Genomic DNA, 20380 nt, shown 5'->3' with positions numbered 1-20380 from the left:
GTGTGCACGTTCTAGAGTAAAGAACAGGGCCGCTGGCTCTTTTATCTCATTTAGTTTCCAGCACCATTCAATAGCGGTCAGCAAGATTTGCTTTAAATAAATCAACACTTCTGTTCTGTAAGGATGCTTCTAATTATAATGTATAATGCTACGGAAGCTCCCTATTACAGCAAAATGCTGCTCTTTGCAACTTTTTTTTTTTTTTTATTGATCAAAGAATCCCGAAAAAAAAAGGAACCGGATATTTCTTTCACACACATTTGTGTGGATTTTGACCCCGAACCGTACCGCAGAGACGTTTTCGAGAATGCCCTCAATTGATTCTTCTTATTAAAAGTGCTTTTTATTGCATTCATTATTGAATCCAAACATATTAAGCTCTATTGTAGCGCATGGCTGTGTGTTATACATGACCGGAATGAAAGTGACAGGACCAGAGCGGTTTCTTGCCCTTCTGATAGGTCTCTCCTGACACATGACCAAACATCTCTCTCTCTCTCTCTCTGTCTCTCTCTCTCTCTCTCTCTCTCTCTCTCTCTCTCTCTCTCTCTCTCTCTCTCTCTCTCTCTCTCTCTCTCTCTCTCTCTCTCTCTCTCTCTCTCTCTCTCTCTCTCTCTCTCTCTCTCTCTCTCTCTCTCTCTCTCTCTCTCTCTCTCTCTCTCTCTCTCTCTCTCTCTCTCTCTCTCTCTCTCTCTCTCTCTCTCTCTCTCTCTCTCTCTCTCTCTCTCTCTCTCTCTCTCTCTCTCTCTCTCTCTCTCTCTCTCTCTCTCTCTCTCTCTCTCTCTCTCTCTCTCTCTCTCTCTCTCTCTCTCTCTCTCTCTCTCTCTCTCTCTCTCTCTCTCTCTCTCTCTCTCTCTCTCTCTCTCTCTCTCTCTCTCTCTCTCTCTCTCTCTCTCTCTCTCTCTCTCTCTCTCTCTCTCTCTCTCTCTCTCTCTCTCTCTCTCTCTCTCTCTCTCTCTCTCTCTCTCTCTCTCTCTCTCTCTCTCTCTCTCTCTCTCTCTCTCTCTCTCTCTCTCTCTCTCTCTCTCTCTCTCTCTCTCTCTCTCTCTCTCTCTCTCTCTCTCTCTCTCTCTCTCTCTCTCTCTCTCTCTCTCTCTCTCTCTCTCTCTCTCTCTCTCTCTCTCTCTCTCTCTCTCTCTCTCTCTCTCTCTCTCTCTCTCTCTCTCTCTCTCTCTCTCTCTCTCTCTCTCTCTCTCTCTCTCTCTCTCTCTCTCTCTCTCTCTCTCTCTCTCTCTCTCTCTCTCTCTCTCTCTCTCTCTCTCTCTCTCTCTCTCTCTCTCTCTCTCTCTCTCTCTCTCTCTCTCTCTCTCTCTCTCTCTCTCTCTCTCTCTCTCTCTCTCTCTCTCTCTCTCTCTCTCTCTCTCTCTCTCTCTCTCTCTCTCTCTCTCTCTCTCTCTCTCTCTCTCTCTCTCTCTCTCTCTCTCTCTCTCTCTCTCTCTCTCTCTCTCTCTCTCTCTCTCTCTCTCTCTCTCTCTCTCTCTCTCTCTCTCTCTCTCTCTCTCTCTCTCTCTCTCTCTCTCTCTCTCTCTCTCTCTCTCTCTCTCTCTCTCTCTCTCTCTCTCTCTCTCTCTCTCTCTCTCTCTCTCTGTGTTTATGGTGTTTGTTTATGGTGTTTGAGGTAATACTGACTGACTGACTGTTCAAAGCTGGATAATGTCAGTTTGAGCCTCAGGCCATCTGACTCCTCAGTGGTGTGTGTCTGCGTTACATCCGTGTGTGTGTGCGACGTGCAAAATATACACCGACGGGGCACGACCTAAAACCGGCCTGTTCTGATCGTAACGGCAGGGAAAGGAAAATTACAAAGCCGAATGGGATAAGTGTAATCAGAATAACTTTTAAAGGTTAATAACCCGCGTTATTAACTTTTCAAAAAGATGGAAAATGCTACCCTTATCTTTTGTTGTTTTCGTAGGCGGAGGTAACGATAAACTCTACAGCATTTTGAAGCAAGTTTCTAGATGACTGTCAAATTAGGCACCAATGAAATTAAAGAGACCATAATCGTTATAGAAATCTCCAAAAAAAACCCTAGCAACCACCGAGCAACGGGACAAACACGAAACGCTCAGAGCACCATGGCAACCACGAAAGCCTATCCTGACAACCACTCACAGCACTCAAGACTTCCTTCAGTGAATCTACCAATCCATTTTTTTCCTTGGGGTCCAGATCAGGCCGGGTTTATAATGATGATCTGGAGCTCCGGTTCGAGGAACAGTCATGTCCCCGGGGCCCTGAAGGCCCCTCTGGCCCCCGCACCTTCATTTCATTAGCGCATCCCGCATTCACGCTGCCACAGGAACCTAAATAACCTTTATTCCTCAAACCAGCTCTCCATGTTTCTTGATTGAGACGACACAATTGGCAGCAGCTGCGCCGTGGCCCTTTGGCTCCGAGGCACGAGCGTGTGAATTAAGGAGGTTACCGTAGTATTTCATCTTAGTATCTTTTCATTTCTTATAAACCACTGAAAGGATGAAGTCAGGTGGCTCCTTCCAGAAGCACAGCCATTAGAAATAATCTTCCTCCAAACAAACAGCGGAGCAAGCGTCTGTCACGCATGCTGTTAAATAATGCTATGCACATATAAATCCCAGCTATACAAATATTGCACTATTAACACCGTAATATGAAACACACTCTTACGCGCACATTTAAAATCATAATAATAAAAAAATGCATATTATTTAAACGTGCATGTCATTTATATTTACAAAATATAGTTTAAAAATGTAATTTAAAAAAATAAATAAAATAAAACTAAAAATAAAATAAATATATATATATATATATATATATATATATATATATATATATATATATATATATATATATATATATATATATATATATATATATATATATATATATATATATAATTTTTATACAATAGAATAATTCATTTAAAGTACATTTATACATTTCAGCCGTTGAATCTTTAACGTCTGGCCACATCTCTCTTCCTCAAGCTATTGGAAATCACTGAAAGACACGAAGGCAGCAAACGGCACATTCATTTGGAGCTTAATTAATGTTTTTCTTTCCATTAACCATAATAACTTGACATTTATGCTCTCTAATGTGCAGCCTTTTATTTCCCACTAAAGAAAGAAAAATCTTTCCCAGGCACCCAACAGACAGCTCTGATGTGACCTCAGTTTTACTGAATCATAATTGTCATGCACTATAAAGCCTTTTAGGCATTCCCAGAGACACCTATGCTATTATGCTACTGGTATATTTAATTAAAATTAAAATAAATGACAGTTGCACATCATTTTGCTTTTTTTTTAACGTGTTTTCATAAAATTAATAACAGCATGAAGTACTAATCTGATACATTAATACTTGTTTGGTTACACTTTATTTTAAGGCATCCCTATTATTACACAGTAATTACACAATATTAATAAACAGGCTAGTTAGGCTAGTTGCTCGTACTTTTTATAATGATACTATTATTTCTATAGTAAGTATACATGTAACAATCAACGGTCGAATGCAAAACAATTAAATGCATTTTTCACATGCTTATGACTTATAATGAAATCTAACGTCTCAGTAATTTAGCATAACGCATATTCACGTAAAAAAAAAAAAACGTTCTCATTACAGGATTTTCCCTGCTTGCTCACAACAAGCAGATGTTGGAAAAAAGTTTGACCAGAGGGCAAAATAAACAATTGAATTTTGGTTAACCCAGCTAATAGAATTAAGGCAGGATGAAGCAGAGGCTGTCACAGGGCCGTGCTTTTAAAAGCCAGAGAGAGTCCTCAGCCAGCAGAACCGGACCAAGACGAGGACCAGCGGACATCTACCAACCCCCGAAACCACATCTCAGTCAAGAGAAGAGCAACCGACAGGTATGCCAAAGAACCAGAGATAAGAAGTGAATAAAAAAATCCAACGAGCGGCGAGAGAATAGAAGCTCAAAGACGTCAAAGGGGCCTTCGAGGAGAACGCGACACGGGCGATGCGTCTTCTGAACAAAGACCTTCGACTGCAGGACGTCACCCTCATGTACCTCACCGTTTTGGCCGCTGTGGTGGTGCTCTTGGTGGCGTCCTACCAGGCTCCCGCGGTCCACTCCAGACCCGCCCTGGCCTACCACATCCCCTTAGACCCCGCGGGCCAGATGGAGCTGTCCTGGAACATCAGCTATCCCACGCAGGAGCTCTTTCTGGAGCTCAGAGTCAAAGAGCTCCATCACGGCGTTCTGCTGGGCATGTCTGACCGGGGAGAGCCCACGAACGCCGACCTGGTCCTCCTGTGGGATGATGGACACAAATCCTATTTTGGGGTAAGAGCAGTTTACGCGATTTGATTTTATGATGGTTTCTGCTTTACGGTGTTGCAGATCCGCTCCAGGGACCGTGTAGGATTATGCGCTTTTGCAAAATACATACTTGAGGAGAGCAGGAAACTGATGCAACGTAAGGTACAATCTTGTTAATGCGAGGCTCTCTGCTTTCGAAAAGACAAAAAACGAAAATGTTAATAAACATAAGTTTGTCAGCGCTAATAATAATAAAATAAGACGGCTGTTTTGTGTTTCAAGGTTTGGGTTACGTTGAAATATGCAAAAGAGGCAATGATATAATTAAATATAAAATCTACTTTCATTTCCAGAACAGAACACTGGATAAACAGCTGGAAAACTGTGTGTTTAGAACAAAATAAATCAGAAGAATATGAAGAAACCTCTGGTTTTATAGGTTATGGTTAAATAGAAAGTTTGGTTTGCTACTGAAGAGATTTTGAGATTTGTATCGCAAGAGGCAAATAGATAATGTAATAAATTGCAATAAAATGAAAGAACAAGGGTACCTTAAAAATATCTTTTGTGTTCGACCAGAGAAAGCATAGTCGTACGGGTTTGGAAAGAAATGAAGTTAAGTAAATAATGACAGAATTTACCTTTACTATTCGAGAGGCTGCGCTCAACCTGTCATATTTTTGTTGCTGAATAATGAACGACTGATCACAATCTTTAACCCCGGTGTCGGAGCAACCTCTCTCTGTTACTCTCGAGTCTGAAAAGTCTTGCTTTCCGGATCTTGTTATGATTGCCGGTCTACAGCAGACACCCACACACACACACACACACACACACACACACACACACACACACACACACACACACACACACACGTAGAGCTCTTGTTCAGTCGTATAGTGCTTCCTAACATGGAGCTGAACAGCTCACGTCTGGGTTTTGCCTGCCTCGCCCCAAATAAAGTGCTTGAAAGTAGAAGGTCATGCGAGTGTCAAGGCCCCCCTTCATTCATTATGCATGATTTATTTTATTATTTCGCCTTTGGACGGCACAGTTCGGTCCGTTTTCAATAAATGTTGTATGGCCAGCCGCTCACCCTTCCTCCCACAGCTTATGTCAAGGAGAAGAATTACAGACAGTGAGTCAAAACTGGAAAATATTTCAAATTCAGCACATCAGATTGATTTCTGAAGGATCTTATTGAAACTTATATATATTAATCATTTGATACAATGCAGTTATTGTGTATATACTGCACATTTTTACCTTGTACTTATATATTTTTTAAAAATACCTATATGTAACTGTATAATTACAATGTTGAACCATCCCTTAAAGCCACCTATACTTATACAACAGCAGAAGTGTTTTGCAATACAATATGAACACAATAAGTACATTATACTTATATTTTTATGCAAGTACATAGTAGTTAAGGCCACCTATATAAAGTGTGACCAACAATATTTCATGCTATTACTAATTTTACTGTCATTTTTGGTTAAATAAATGCAGCTTGGCTGAGTATAAATATGGAAGTTCATTTTAATCTCAAAATTAATTTATTTATATATAATTTATTTATTATATTTTTTTACACAGTTTTGAGTCCTCACATCTCACGCTTCTGTTTGTTTATGCTATTGATTAAATAATGAAAAAGGTATTTTTTCATTATTAATTTCTGACAGTTCTGAGATTTCTTGTCACAACTGTGATTGTGCATCACAACTGAATCTATATTTCACAATTCTGATATTCACATAATTCGGATATTGTCATATATAAACTCAAAATAGTGAGAAATGAACTGAATTGAAGAATTAAATTCATTAAAGTCAGAATTGTGAGATATAAACTTAAAATAGCGATATATAAGCTCAGAAATCCTGTTTATAGCTAATTCTGAGTTTATACTTCATCTTTGTTCTGTCTTCCATACACAAAAGACTTGGTAGAGACATAGTCATAGTCTTCATGTTCTTAGGACGCTTGGAGTGACAATGAAGGCAGAGTGATGCTGGACGCTCAGCAGGACTACGAGCTGCTGGAGACTCATCGGTCGACTGAAGGCTTCTTCCTGCTCTTCAAAAGACCATTCAGCACCTGCGACCTGCACGACTATGTCATAGAGGTGCGTTAGTAAACAAATGATAGCAGTTGAGCAAAAATACTAGGTCAAAAAATTATGTTTTGCGCTCAGTTTACAGTAGTACTGTTTTCTTAAATGCTTAAGTTAACATAAATCTTCAGGATCTTGCTGAAAAGTCTCAAACACTACCTTTTCAAAACAAGCAGCTTTGTAGCCTTTACCTTTAAATGTTAATGAGCTCTGCTGACCCCGCCCCCTCTTTTCCGAGCCGCTCTCCGAGGGACTGTCTACTTTAGCCGCGTTCATTGTGATGCTTGCTAATTAGCACATATTTATAAAAGGTGATTTCCTTCGAAAGGTGAAGCTGGATCAGGAATTACTCGTGAACATAGAGGCCTTTAGGTAAGTTAGATCGAGGGCGCACTCCCTTCAGAACCAAAGACAGTCCTCTTCAGCCGCTCAGGTGACGGAAGTAAATAACTACAGATATGTTTGTTATTACATTCAACAACAAAGTTGTTGAATTGCTTAGGAGTCTTTTTTTAAATATGAAATTAACTGCCCTACAAATGTTGATTCTTATGCTTAAATATCATTTAAAAAGGCAAAATCTTGCTCATAAATGAATTCCCGCTTATTTGCCCGCCTTTTTTATTATTCGAAAGTGTCGCGAGCCGATTCCAAGATGGCGACCGGCTGGCTTCACCCACACAGCTTGAAAAACGCTCTTTAGAAACCTAAGATGACATTAAAAAGATATGCCAATTTTCAATATCAAGCGGCAAAACAAACTGTTTAGTACAGCTAAAACCGGCTATATGCAGATATCGGAAGCTAGACATTTTTAAGTCAAGAAAAAGGAGGAATAGTAATGAACCGTCTCTGTCTTTCTATATTTTTTGGTACAGACTGTGCTGAAACGCTACTGTCAATCAAACTATTGTGGGAGAGGCAAAGATTTTAGTAGATAAATTTAATTTTTTTATCATTATAGGATGGTTTTTCAACACACATTTCAGTTCAGACATCTTATAAAAGTGCATGTAGCATCCAAATAAAATGTTTGGAAATGTTAGGAAAGAGTCTTAAGACCTTGTTTACACCGCAGGTTTTGATGCTCAATTCTTGTTGTTTTTTTGGACCTTCTGTTTACGGCTCTACCAATTGTGACCAACATTTGATTTGTTTTTACCCTCGCTGTAGCATCTGAAACGTTGCTCGGGGTTGATGTACCACACAGTAACCAAGACGAACAAAACGAAATATGCTTAATGCTAGACCACTGCCCTGTGCTTTCCTCCTCCATCTTTCTTGCGTCACATGAGAAAAAACCTGAATTGTAAACCAGGCCTAAATTAAATGCATCTAAACGTTGCCTTTATTTACTCACCCTCACGCCGTTCCAAGCCAGTACGACTTTCTTTTATCTGCTCTATTCCGTCGAGTGAATGCGGGCCTGGAATAACATCAGTGAATGCAAACGATGACGAAACTAACAACAGGATTCTTTATTTCCAGGAAGGTACCGTCCACATCATCTACGCCACGCTGGAGCGGCCCGTGCTTTCTTTGCACGAGCTCAACATATCCCGTCTCCTGCCCGGCGTCCAGCGAGTGCTGCTCCTGCGTCCAGACGCTCCGTCCACCGCTCTCCCGAGAGACGTCCGCACGCTGGAGGTCCTGGCCCCTGAAGTCATCATCCCCACGCAGGAGACCACTTACTGGTGCCACATCTATCAGCTCCCGCCGAACATGCCCAAGAACCACATTGTCATGGTAACCCGAAAGTCTTGGAGCCACTTGCACATTACATTTAACCTTTCTACTTGAACCGATAGAGACATGATACCTATATAATTAGTGCATATGAGGTACTTTGACCAGTTATAATGCTCTTTAGTAAAACACTTGGTGATGTAAACCGAATATAATAATGGAGGAATTAATCTGGTGCAATCATTATTGCTATTCAATGCAATTCAGTTTGAGTTTATTTCTATATAGCGCTTTTCACAATATAAATCGTTGACCAGTAGCTTTACAGAAGATTTAAAGTTTCTGCATTATGTTTAGAAATATATTACTGTTGACGGTTGCAAAAATATACAGTAAAAATCATGCAAAATCATGCAGTTAATTAAAAATGACATGTAATCAAACTACTACGATGATTATCTGTTGCGATTAAACGTGGCAATTAAGCAAAATGTGGTAGTTTTATGTGTTGTTCCAGGGTTAGCATCATCTGAGTTCTTCGGGGCCTGTTTCAGAAAGGAGGAAAAGTAAAAAAATGAGAGAAACTCTGGGTTTTCCCTTTCAAAATGAGAGGTTTGTCAAGCTCGAGAAAACAGGGAAAGAGAGGTAATTGTTCAATTTAACCTACTCTCTGAACCTAACCTGGTCGCTCTAAACTCAGAGTTTCTTTCGGTTAGTTTCAGTACAAATATCTAAAAATGATTCAGTTAGGAAAAGTTAAAAGTTTAAAGTTAAGAAAAAAAGTGGTCTCATTTAGACCTGGGGGGTTTTGCTTGTAAAACTGTCTGCCATAAAAAAAAATAATACAAACTTAAACGAGAATATTTAATCAAATTTCTGCAGATACATTTGCCATTGACAAAATCAGAGAAAAATACACATTACTTCACGGAAACAAGACTAAATGGGCTATCTTATGTCATTATTAATTCATTAAATCATATTCACATGCATATTTATTTGAGCGGTACCATTTTAAACTACTTTTTGTTAAAACACCTGAGATGCAGAGCACGTTGGTAAGTGCACTGTATGCTGATTTTAAAGAAAGTCCCTTTCATGCTCTTTCAGAATTTTTTACCTGGATACCAGAAATCCATCAAAAAGTCGAGTCAGTTGCGTAGCAATCAGTTTAAATGAGGCTAATCTGATAAATAACGTTCACTCGAAAACATTTCGCTGCCACCTCTGGAAGTAATCAGAGTTTCCTTCAGGATTTCAGTGAGGTTTGATACACTGATGACAATCTCCATCATCACAAACTGATTACTGGATGGGACGGAAGGATGCCCGATGAAAGGCTAGCGTGAAATAGATAACCACAGAAGTAGTTGGTTGTACTTGGTTGTCTTTATTTTCTATAAATACATTTTTTTTTTCGTATGTTAAAATTCTTGACCATCTGCGGTTCTCCCTCTTTTTGGCTGCGTCTGCCTTCTTGCGCTGCGTACAAGTTATTATTATTATTATTTTTTATACTCTAAGAAATGTAACGGGTTGGATTAGAACATTTTTAATTAGCTGTGTGAAAAGAGTGCTAGATGACGAGGGGAAAAAACGGCCGTGCATTGAGACAGACACAAGGATACTTAACACCAACTGTTTGTAAAGTCATTTACCCTACATCCGTGAGCCTTTCATGCTTAAAGAAGTTCAAGTGTTTCAGGAGGGTTTTTTGCTGCTTCACTTGTAGCTACTCGAAATAACACTTCGTTTTGATTGCCATGGGATACCATTGAAAGGAATACTAGTTAAATAATTAACAGATGTTGTAACATTTACTAACAGTTAGGATTTAGAATTAGAATTAAGAATTAAAGTTACACGCTGGAAAGTGAAATTCCTATAGCTGCCGAACAGAAACAGAAAGAAATAGAGATAAAACTATTTCAAGCAATAAATGTACTCAAACTTGAAATAGATTCAGATGTGGGGCTTGTCTACTATGCTAGACTTTTTCTAACATCTGCTTCGAGATCTTTTAGATGAAATATAATATAAAGGTAAAACTTTAGAATAGGGGACACGTTCACTACTGACAACAAATTTTATTCGATGCTTATTAATAGTAAGGTAGTTGTTATCTTTAGATATTGGGTAGGATTAGGGATGCAGAATAAATTAATATGTGCCTAATTAGCACTAATAAATGTCTAATATGCTAGTAATGTGCATGCTAATAATCAACTAATAGGTGTAACCGTAAAATAAACGGTTATCCCCTTGTGTGAATCGCACAAGCATTTCGCTTTTAAATCTACAAAATATTTTGGTAGCACTTTAGTAAAGAGACCACATTTATTAGCGTGCCTATTATTAACATATCAGCTGTTTATTAGTATTTATAAAACACACATTTTGCGTTCTACACCTCTAATTCTACCCAATACCTAAACTAAACAAAAACCTTACTAGCTAATTAATAAGTGGCAAGTTAGGAGTTTATTGAGGGAAAAATTCTAGCTAATAGTTAGAGAATAGCAATAATTGGTCCAAAAAATAATGCATTATGAATGAAATGAAACGCCTTAATCTTGGTTATTAATGGTGAAAACAAACGACTCTTATTTTTCTGCAGTACGAGTCTGTGATCACTCCCGGAAATGAAGCCATCGTTCATCACATCGAAGTGTTCGAATGCTCTCCTCAGATGGACACCGTGCCTCAATTCAGCGGCTCCTGCGATTCAAAGATGAAGCCCCGCAAGCTCAACTACTGCCGGCACGTTCTGGCTGCCTGGGCAATGGGAGCCGAGGTACGCGAACTACAAGTAAACTCTGTTATAAGTAACTTACTGTGTCGTTAAAAACCTGTATGGCTCGCTTGCTTCTGAAGAACACAAAAAGAGGTATTGCGAAGAATGTTCACGCTGCCCCTTTTCTATATAAAATAACCAGAAATCTCCAAAAGTTCTGCAAAATGACCAAGAAAATGGTCTAAATGACACATTTGCTATACATCATGCTTGAATGAAGCTATTTGATTGCTTTATGCGAGGAAGTGAGCGAAATTAAGGTCTTCCCCTTTACTTTAATAGCCCTTTTTTAATGGCCGTCCTTCCTGACGGTATGCTTTCGATGTTTCATCGTGAGTCACGCGGATAGAGGTCACTTTCTACAACAGTTTCTCCCTCTTAAGTTTGCGAGCTAAAAACAGAACATATGATCATGAGCATCTTTAGGAGTCCATTTTAGGAGGCAAACATACAGATGGGCTTTGCCTGTGCCAATTCGCCCACTCGAGGTAGGTGCCAGTCATGGTTTGAGCAGAGCTGTGAGCCAATCTGAAAGCAGAGGCGTCCTGATAAATCAGTTATGGAGCCAAGGACCGATGCCGAGCTCGGAGAGAGAGATAGAGAGAGAGACGAGCCTCCGATGAGATTACATGGGAGTAAAACAAACACAAATCATGTGTTCTGCTAGCTGCCAATGTCAAGCTGGAGAGATGAGATTATGTAGCAAAAATTAGATGTTTTTCTTCAGTAGATTGCAGTTTGTCTTTTCCTTTTTTTTTCATCATTTGGTTTTTAAATGTTTTTTAATGCCTTGCGAGAGAACGAGGGGGAGTGGGTGAGAGCCAGGAGAGAGAAACAGGGAATGGGGCGAGAAACCGGAGGTGGAAGTAGGACGGTTACGTAAAAAGGTCTTTCGCACACGAGATGAAAAAGTAGACTGATAAGTCTTAAGGTTTCCGCTTTGCTCTTCTACGCAAGTCTAAACCACTGTCATGGATCTACGAGATTGTTCTGGCTCTGACTGAGTCGGAGTTGGCATAAGCTTCTTGTGCATTGGCTCCAATATCTTTTAGCCTGCAAAGCATAAATCAGAAGCCACACTGCGCCACAATCAATCTTATTATATAAAGTTGTGTGTCTGTAAACGCAGCCGTTCTACTATCCTGCCGATGCTGGGTTGCCTCTTGGAGGAGAAGGTTCTTCCAGGTTCCTTCGGCTTGAAGTTCATTACCACAACCCTCTCCTTATATCAGGTATGCAGCACATAAAGTGAGTCAAAGAAGACTACGCTGAATGCAATTCTGCACAGTATACTGTACACTACTCTTAAAAACTAGCATGTGAAGTAGTAGACAGTGCTAGAATGCTACATTTACTTCAGTTATCAAATAAAAGTTTGCATCGTATTTCAGATTACTAAACAGATAGTTCTGATCCTTGATTCTGATTGGTTGAACCGTGTCCTACGCTGTTTAAAATCACAAACATACACCTTCGTTTCCTTTGTGGGTAACGCTTTATTTTACCGTTACACCTATTAGTTGCTTGTTTGCGTGCACATTTCTAGAACGTTAGCAGTAATTAAGCACATATTAAGGCCTTATTCTACATCCCTAATCCTAAACTTAACAACTTAACTATTAATAAGCAACAAATGCAATAATTTGTTGAGGGAAAAGTTGTAGTTAAATGTTTTTATTAATATCATTACACTTTATTTGCTCTGGTTTATTTTTGTGAAACCTTACTACCTGTATGGAATAACTGTTTTATAAAAGCAATAAGCTCCGTGAAGCTGTGGGTTACAGTGAATTTATAACAGATAGGGGGCATTGTTAGGCTCTTAGCTGTTACATGGGGCTTATTGCATTATTTTCAAACTACCTTTTTGTAAAATGTCTTAATTTTTGTCGAAACAAATGAAGGAGAGAAATTGTGGCAGAATACCTCCAATGACACACAATGCATTCTGGGATACAGTATTTGGCACATATTATTATTCGAGAGTGCAAATATAATAGAATCCATATTTTGTTTAGTTTTAACTTTAGCCACTTTAACGGTTACCTACCAGGAGCCGACTTTTATTAAAACGAACAATTTTTGTTTTTTATACATTTTTTTATAATGATGATCACAATAAAACTCACGTTTTCACGCCTTCATTATATACTGCTTCTAATTATTAAATGTGCATTGATTTACCTTTTTCCCACAGCCTTTGTATCTTAAAATATAAAAATCATAAAAATATGAATGAGTGAATAACAACAAACTATTCTATGTAGTTTTGTAAACTTTCATCAAATGTGATTTTCTTTTCAAGGAGAAATTTGTAAGTTAGAAAATATAATTGGTTTTTAAAAATGCTATTTGTAAAATTAGTCAACAATGCAGGCTATCTTATAAAAAATTTAGGTATGAATCTGTTTATAATCTGTGTATAATTGAATCATGATTCATACATTTTAGTGCAGAAATATATAAAATAAAATGAAAAACACAAAACTCGAACGAATTCGTTATCATTAGAGTGGGGTTAAGAACAAATTCATGCGTGTTTGCACATCTTGTGAAATTAATAAATGTAATGTGAAATTCATGTGAATAATCCACGCAATTACAATTATTAGCGAATTAAGAGGTTTTTTTTATGCTCCGTTCTGAACTTCTCATCAGACTACTTTAACATAGCGCACATCCCCTCTTGACTCATTCTGTGTGTTTGTGGCAGGACGGAGGGACACCTCGGGCATTCGTTTGTGGTACACTCCATCTCTGAGGAGGTTTGACGCAGGCATCATGGAGCTGGGGCTCGTCTACACTCCTGTCATGGCCATTCCTCCCCGCCAGCGCTCTTTCCAGCTGACTGGCTACTGCACCGCCAAATGCACACAGACGGTCTGCGCGCCTCACAAACGCTCCTAAACACCGCGCTTCACTCAAGCCAGCCGAATAAATTCAAGATGCAGCCAAAGCTGCTACGCTCTGACTCCAGGATGAATCAAGTGCATACAGTTCTGATGGCATTCAGCCTTTGAATTCAATTAAAACGCATCGAGTGGCTTCCTCAAAACAGATTAAGGCCAACGTTCGCCAAATTACAAGAGGAAAACACTCTCATTTAAGCCTTATAAAGCAGCCCACAGTGGAAAATTGTCGTCTAAAGGAATAATATTCAAAATATTGCTAATATTTGTAAAAATCACGTGGCTCGTTGAGGCAAAAAATGGCAAAAAAAGGGATCACTCAGAACACCCTGGCATTAGAATTACATTTCCTTCATAAAATATAGAAACCCAGCTGGCGTATTAATTATTGAAGCTGTGTTTTGTGTCCTGCAGGCTCTTCCTGAAGGCGGTATACACATCTTTGCGTCCCAGCTGCACACTCATCTGGCTGGACTCGGCGTCAGGACCGTTCTGGTACGAGGAGGAAGAGAGCTGGAAGTGGTGCAGGAGGACAAACATTTCAGCACTCATTACCAGGTATTACCAGGTTCGGTCAAACCGTCAGTAAGGTAGCTGTTAAGTTTAGGTATTGGGGACGTGCTTTATAAATACTGATAAACAGCCCATATTTTAATAATAGGCATACTGTGAGAATCTGTCCCTGTACTAAAGTGTTAGCCCAAGTTTAAGTTTGGACTATTAGAGTGTTAAGTTAGCCAAAAATTAAAATTCTGTCATTAATTACTCACCATCACGTTGTTTCAAATCTGTAATACCGTCTGAAAACTATTTCTGATGAAATCTGAGCGATTGATATATTCCCGTAGTGATAACATCGTTAAATAATCCCTGTGACGTCAGTGGTTCAACTTTAGTTTTACAAAGCTGCAAGAATACTTTTCGTGCTCAAAGAAAACCAAAACAACGATTTTATGCAACAAATCACACATTCTGCCATTATGGAGAGTAAACAAAGCTCAGCATGCTTAGAAGTACTCTGCGTAATGATAGAATGATTTGGAGAAAAAGCATTTGTTAAATAAAGCCATTATTTTTAGTTAATATGTTGCACACAAAATGCATTCTCACAGCTTTGTAAATTTAATGTTGAACCCCTGACGTCACATGGACCGTTTTACTGATAAACCTACTGCATTTCTGGGTATGGAAACACTTCAGCTGCATTGCTGTCTATCTATACGGGGTCAGAAAGCTCTCAGATTTCATCAGAAATATCTTTATTACAGAACTTTCATTTTTGAGTAAACTATCCCTTTAGGTTTGGGTTTAACTTCAACTTTCAATGCATGTTCCTGGTCTTGCTCCGCGTGATTTATAATAACCCTACTTCTGAAACAACTTTTATTTTCTACTGACATCATCAAGCCCTCTTTTCACTGCTTACACAGACCCCACCCACTCATGACATCATTCTAGATCGGAACACCCACTTTCACGATCAGTTCCAATCTGTTAAATCAATCGCTTCTTGCTACATTTAGTATGAAAGTCAATTTCTGCCATTTTTAAAAAAAAAAAAGAATTGCGAGAAAATCTTTAAATTGCGAGTTAAGTAGAACTGAGATATAATCTTGAAAGTAATAGTTTTTTTCCCTCAGAGTTGGACTTTAACTCACAACTGCAAGTTTATCCCGCTATTCTAAGAACAAAAGTCCAAATTGCGAGATAAGCTCACACTTGTAAGTTATAGTCTGATTCTGAGAGGGAAATAAGACCAATATTAATGTCTGAATTATCTTTCAAATGCAAGAACAATCTAAATTGTGATATTAAAAAAATCTAAATGACTTTTTAGAAGTAATTCTTACCTACCCATATTTTTTCAGCGGCAGAAATTATTTCCATAATTTCCTAAGTCACATGGTGGAAGTTAAATGTTTGTTTCATGTTGATTTTAAAATATACACACATACTACTGATTATTTTTTACATTTTTAAAGTCTTTTATGCTTACCAAACACAAGAATGAGTGAACTGTTTTTGTTTAACTCTAATATTATCACGGTATTCGATGTAAATGTTTTCATTGTAATATACCGTAAAATCGAATCAGAGTCCTGAGTGTCACGTGAAATCAAATATTCAGATTTGTGAACGTTTAAGATGCTTTTTACGCAGCTGGCTTAAACGCTTTTAAAGTAAAGGTGTCTCTTTCGGTCGATATGAATGCAGTCTATAGCCGTCTGCGATGAAGTACAGCGTGTCACGGCTTGAGACATGTCAACTACCCACGATTCCCTGCGGCACACCTGAGCACTTGATGCTTTTCTCACTCCCACTCACACACAGAGCCTTGCGATGAAAACCCCTAAAACCAAACACGTGCAAGCGGTTCATTTAAGGGCTGCCTTTTCAATGCGACTGACCCGACACAATCTTAAGACTTCTGATTCGAATGAAACTCGATCGAATGCTGACATTTGTAACCTCTCCCTTTCTGTGCAGATAATCCGTGTTTTAAGGAAGATGGTGACCGTTTTGCCAGTGAGTTTCCCGTCACACACGTAAAAGCCGAAGCGTATTTAGATGAGAGAAAGAGACGCTGCAGACATTACAGGAAGCGCCTGGAGCCAGCGAGCCACCAACAAAAGCGCAGATCTGCTGCATTTAGACTGTCAATACCAGCACCCACACACACGGCTGAGCCTGCCAATTTAATGCTAACCTGCCAAGAGACATTCATTCTAGCATGTTCTACAAATAGCTTAGCGCTAAACCCCATCTGATCATGTGCGATCGCTGCTTTGTGCTTTTGTCTACCCCACAGGGCGACGCTCTCGTCACCAAGTGCTCGTACAACACTGAAGACAGGAACAAAGTTACCCTGGCAAGTCTGACTCGCTCCAAACCTCCAATACGTTCTCTCATAAAGACTAGATGTTCGATTCATTAGCTGGAAATCAAACAGACATCATTTCACGCAATATCAACTTCATTGATGAGCTTTTTAAAACCCGAAAAGCTCAGTATGTTAGCTCACACTAATACATGAATTGGTATTTTTTTAAACTTTCAAACTGAATAGTAATTATTTTGAACAGTTTTTGTATTCACCCAGGTAAAAATGACTAACATGCAAAATCAGACCCTTTGTCAGTTGCTAAAAATGACAAATTAATATTTGTTCATACTGAATCTTTTTTTTTTTTCCCGTTACTCCCCCCAGGTAAATGTTTAAAATACTGCTTGTGCATCACCTTATTTAATATGCATATCTGAATATATTACAAGAATTTTTAAATGCATGTTAGCGTGCATTTATTTATTCAGTAATTACATTTTTTATTTTTTACTTTTTACATTTAACAAATAATTTAATAAAAAAAACAATTTGCTTCTAAGAAAGCTGAATGCCGAAAAAAGAGAAGTTCTTCCAAATGAAATAAAATAAAAACAAACCCAGCAATGTCAAAGCAGGAGCAATATCTCCCCAGCGTTACCTATTATGAAACATGAATTATTACTTTTCCTGGCACAAACGTACCAGGAATCATTCGTTTTAGTTATGTTATGCCAAGAAACTTTAAACTTAAAGTTCAAAAAAATATTTTTCGCCATATTAGTGCCTCCCCGTTCAAAGAACTGTTAAAAATGGATATTCACTCCCCCTCATGTCGTTCCAAACCTGTGTGACTTTTTCATCTGTACACCACAAAAGAAAGAAATGGACCCGTCGAGGTTAAAAGCCTCATAGCCAGTCAGTACAGTATGCATGTTATATTTAAGTGTTACGAATGAGAGATTGCTGTCAGAAACGGACGTTCTAGTCGCCGTTCGCTTCGAATCACTTTGTTTTCTCTCTGCAGGGTGGTTTTGGGATCATGGAAGAAATGTGTGTCAATTACGTCCATTATTACCCCCGCACCCAGCTGGAGCTGTGCAAGAGCCACGTGGACACGGATTACCTGCAGAAATACTTCAGTCTCATCAACAGGTGCAAAAATAAAACTCAGCTCAACATGACCTTCCCGCCTCCGACAGTCGTTACCTCACAAAGAGCGGGAAACCTTGAGATGACCCAGTGAGCCGACAACAACCTGCGCGGATGAAACTAATACCGGGCTCCTCGACGAACTGCCCGAGGACGGGAGGAATGCTTTCATTTCCTCGACGAAATCAGACGGAAAAAACAGAAATAAGCTTTCCTCGGCAATGAATAAAACAAAGAAAGGAAGATGCATTCGCTTTGCACTGGCAAATTGCATTTTCCCAGCTTACTATTTTTTCCCTCAGACGAATCAGAGCTGCACAATTAATCAAATTTCAGACGCAAAAAAACGACAGTTAATCAGAATCCACTTATGTTTTTCTTTCTATGTTATCGTAACAGTTTTTACTTTTAGTGTAGCATTATAACGCACTCTTATTTAAAGAAGAAACCAATAGTTCACATTGGAAACTTAATACTATAAAAAAGCGATACATTTTTCAGTCATTTTCATCTAAAAACATCATTCGGTGTAAATTGTGACGATGGTAATTCATAACAGCCGTTACCATTTCAAGAGGATAATCGACAGTACGATTTTTGTCATAATCGCGCGGGCCTAAGACTCAAATCGAACGGTGAAAGTGGTTTCTTGTGTTATTGTCCTCTCTAGGTTTCAAGGACGTGAGGGTTGCAGCTGTCCTGGGACCGCCGTGGAAGAGCAGTTCTCCTCGCTGTCCTGGGACGGCTTCAGCGGCGAGGTGCTGAACTCGCTCTACCTCACCTCCCCGATCTCGATGCACTGCAACCAATCCACCGCGGAGCTCTTTCCTGTAAGAACAACATTTCACCGGCTCCCATCAAAGACAGACCGCAAGCCTTTTATTTCCAGAGCAGTTCAGACGCTAGGCTCCGAGCGCCTGAATAGACGTGACGTGTTCTAATGAGAGCGACCGTTTTCACCTTTACGTGTTTAGCGCTTGCATATAAATGGCTCTTAGAAGTGCGTGGACACAGCCGTGGTGCCAGATCGGAAATGTTGATGTTTTGCACAAGAAGCTCATAAATTAGCAAATTGGAAAGTGCAGGACACAGCTATTTATCTAACCACATCTTTTTGACACGGCCTGCAAATAACTACACTAGATACTGTAAATAACTACTGTAAAAAAAATGATTACAATTATTAATTGTGCGTAGGTTACACGTGTGATAATTATCACAGGTCTGGCAACAGTGTAACAAAGTACACCAAAAAATGGAAGAGAGGGGCGGGGTGAGCAGTAGCTCATTATCATTTAAAGAGACATGCACCGAAACGGCTCGCCGTAAATAGAGCTGTTGTTGAAAAAGCAAAAAGGCTGTCGTTTTATATAATCATTGAGGAATTACGTTTCAGACATGAAGACATGTGACAATAGTACGAGAGGGTGGAAAGACCTGAGAGCTTGAGAAATGATGTTTAAAATTCAACAATGGAAATGTAAATTTTACACTCAGTTTTGACTGAAACACCACACCTGCTCAGGCAGTTACTATGGTCTTACTGAAAAAGCCTAATTATTTCAATACATAGAATGTGCACAGGATTACATAATTTACATAATACATTTTTTTCATCTTAAACAGAGAATATTTGCTAAAAAGATTTTTTTAAAAGATGTCAAAAACAGTTTTTGGGCTGCATGGCTTTCTGAGTTTTTTTATTTCATGAAAAAGAACATGCGAATCACATACAAAGTTTAGAGTTAACAGAACTAAGGATCTAAATTTGGATGGGATTGATCCAGAATGTAAACGCAGGTTAAAATGAGGATGTTTCTGTGCAGTAATGATAATGATGGGTGATCTGTTCTTCTAGGGTGAATGGGAGAAGCAGGAGATCCCGGAGGTGACCGAGGAGCTCCGGAGAGCCCTGTACCCGTGTGAAGTAAACCGCCGGGCGTCCTCTCCGAACGCCAACCCTACAGAGGTCAGGTCTGATGACCACAGGTTCATCTGACTCCTCCGCCCGGAGCGATCGCCTCACATAAATCACCCGACACTGTTTGTGTTCAGAGTATTGTTACGTTACTTCACGCGGGACGGCGCAGTATATAATGTCGGCGGCGGAAATAGAACGTGATCGTGCGGTGCTCGACGAAAACCATCGACTTTTTAAAAATATAGCAAGCAAAACGGTAAGAAATGATGCAGTGCTAAACATTTCAAACAGTAGCATGCTAAAGGGCGTATGACCTCATTTAATTCTTGCTTCCAAATAAAAACGATTATTTTAAACCACTGTTCTGAATATTGTTTTGTGGCATTATTTACCGTCCTCCTTCCACGTTTCCCCAAAGCATTACGCTGCACACTCTGACAAAATATCAAAGTAGTTTGCATCCAATTTCAAAGTTTGGGCTCGGTAAGATTTTTGGAAATATACACAGTATATTTAAGTATATACACAGCACACATATATTAAGCGAACTAAATCTTATGGGTGCGATTAATGTTTTAAACATTGTGACATTACTATTATTATCAATCCTTAAAATTCTCTTTTGCTCACCAAAAATTTAGTTCTATCAAAAAACTTACTTAACTAATTCTAGTTAATGTCCTCCTCTAATGAACC

General features: G+C 39.1%; 2 protein-coding genes across 2 annotated transcripts in view; one reads left to right on the top strand and one right to left on the bottom strand.

The window, feature by feature from the left end:
* Positions 1 to 3476: 3476 nt before the first annotated feature.
* On the top strand, positions 3477 to 20302 carry dbh (dopamine beta-hydroxylase (dopamine beta-monooxygenase)). The gene is made up of 12 exons (XM_043250332.1): positions 3477 to 4303; positions 6267 to 6413; positions 7890 to 8147; positions 10705 to 10881; positions 12011 to 12113; positions 13595 to 13761; positions 14205 to 14348; positions 16278 to 16316; positions 16600 to 16659; positions 17639 to 17766; positions 18434 to 18593; positions 19622 to 20302. Exons 1-12 carry the CDS (start codon positions 3977 to 3979, stop codon positions 19760 to 19762), a joined length of 1851 nt encoding a protein of 616 aa, XP_043106267.1. The 5' UTR covers positions 3477 to 3976; the 3' UTR covers positions 19763 to 20302.
* The window catches only part of sardh (sarcosine dehydrogenase), a 54908-nt gene continuing 52982 nt past the window's right edge, over positions 18455 to 20380 (bottom strand). The window contains exon 22 of the mRNA XM_043250330.1: positions 18455 to 18591. The gene's annotated coding sequence lies outside the window, so the exon portion shown is untranslated. The remainder of the gene's footprint in view (positions 18592 to 20380) is intronic.

The sequence above is a fragment of the Puntigrus tetrazona genome, chromosome 10 (genome assembly GCF_018831695.1).
Source record: "Puntigrus tetrazona isolate hp1 chromosome 10, ASM1883169v1, whole genome shotgun sequence".
Classification (NCBI taxonomy): Eukaryota; Metazoa; Chordata; class Actinopteri; order Cypriniformes; family Cyprinidae; genus Puntigrus; species Puntigrus tetrazona.
Note: the sequence above shows the minus strand (reverse complement) of the source record. Positions and strands in the feature narration are given on the sequence as shown.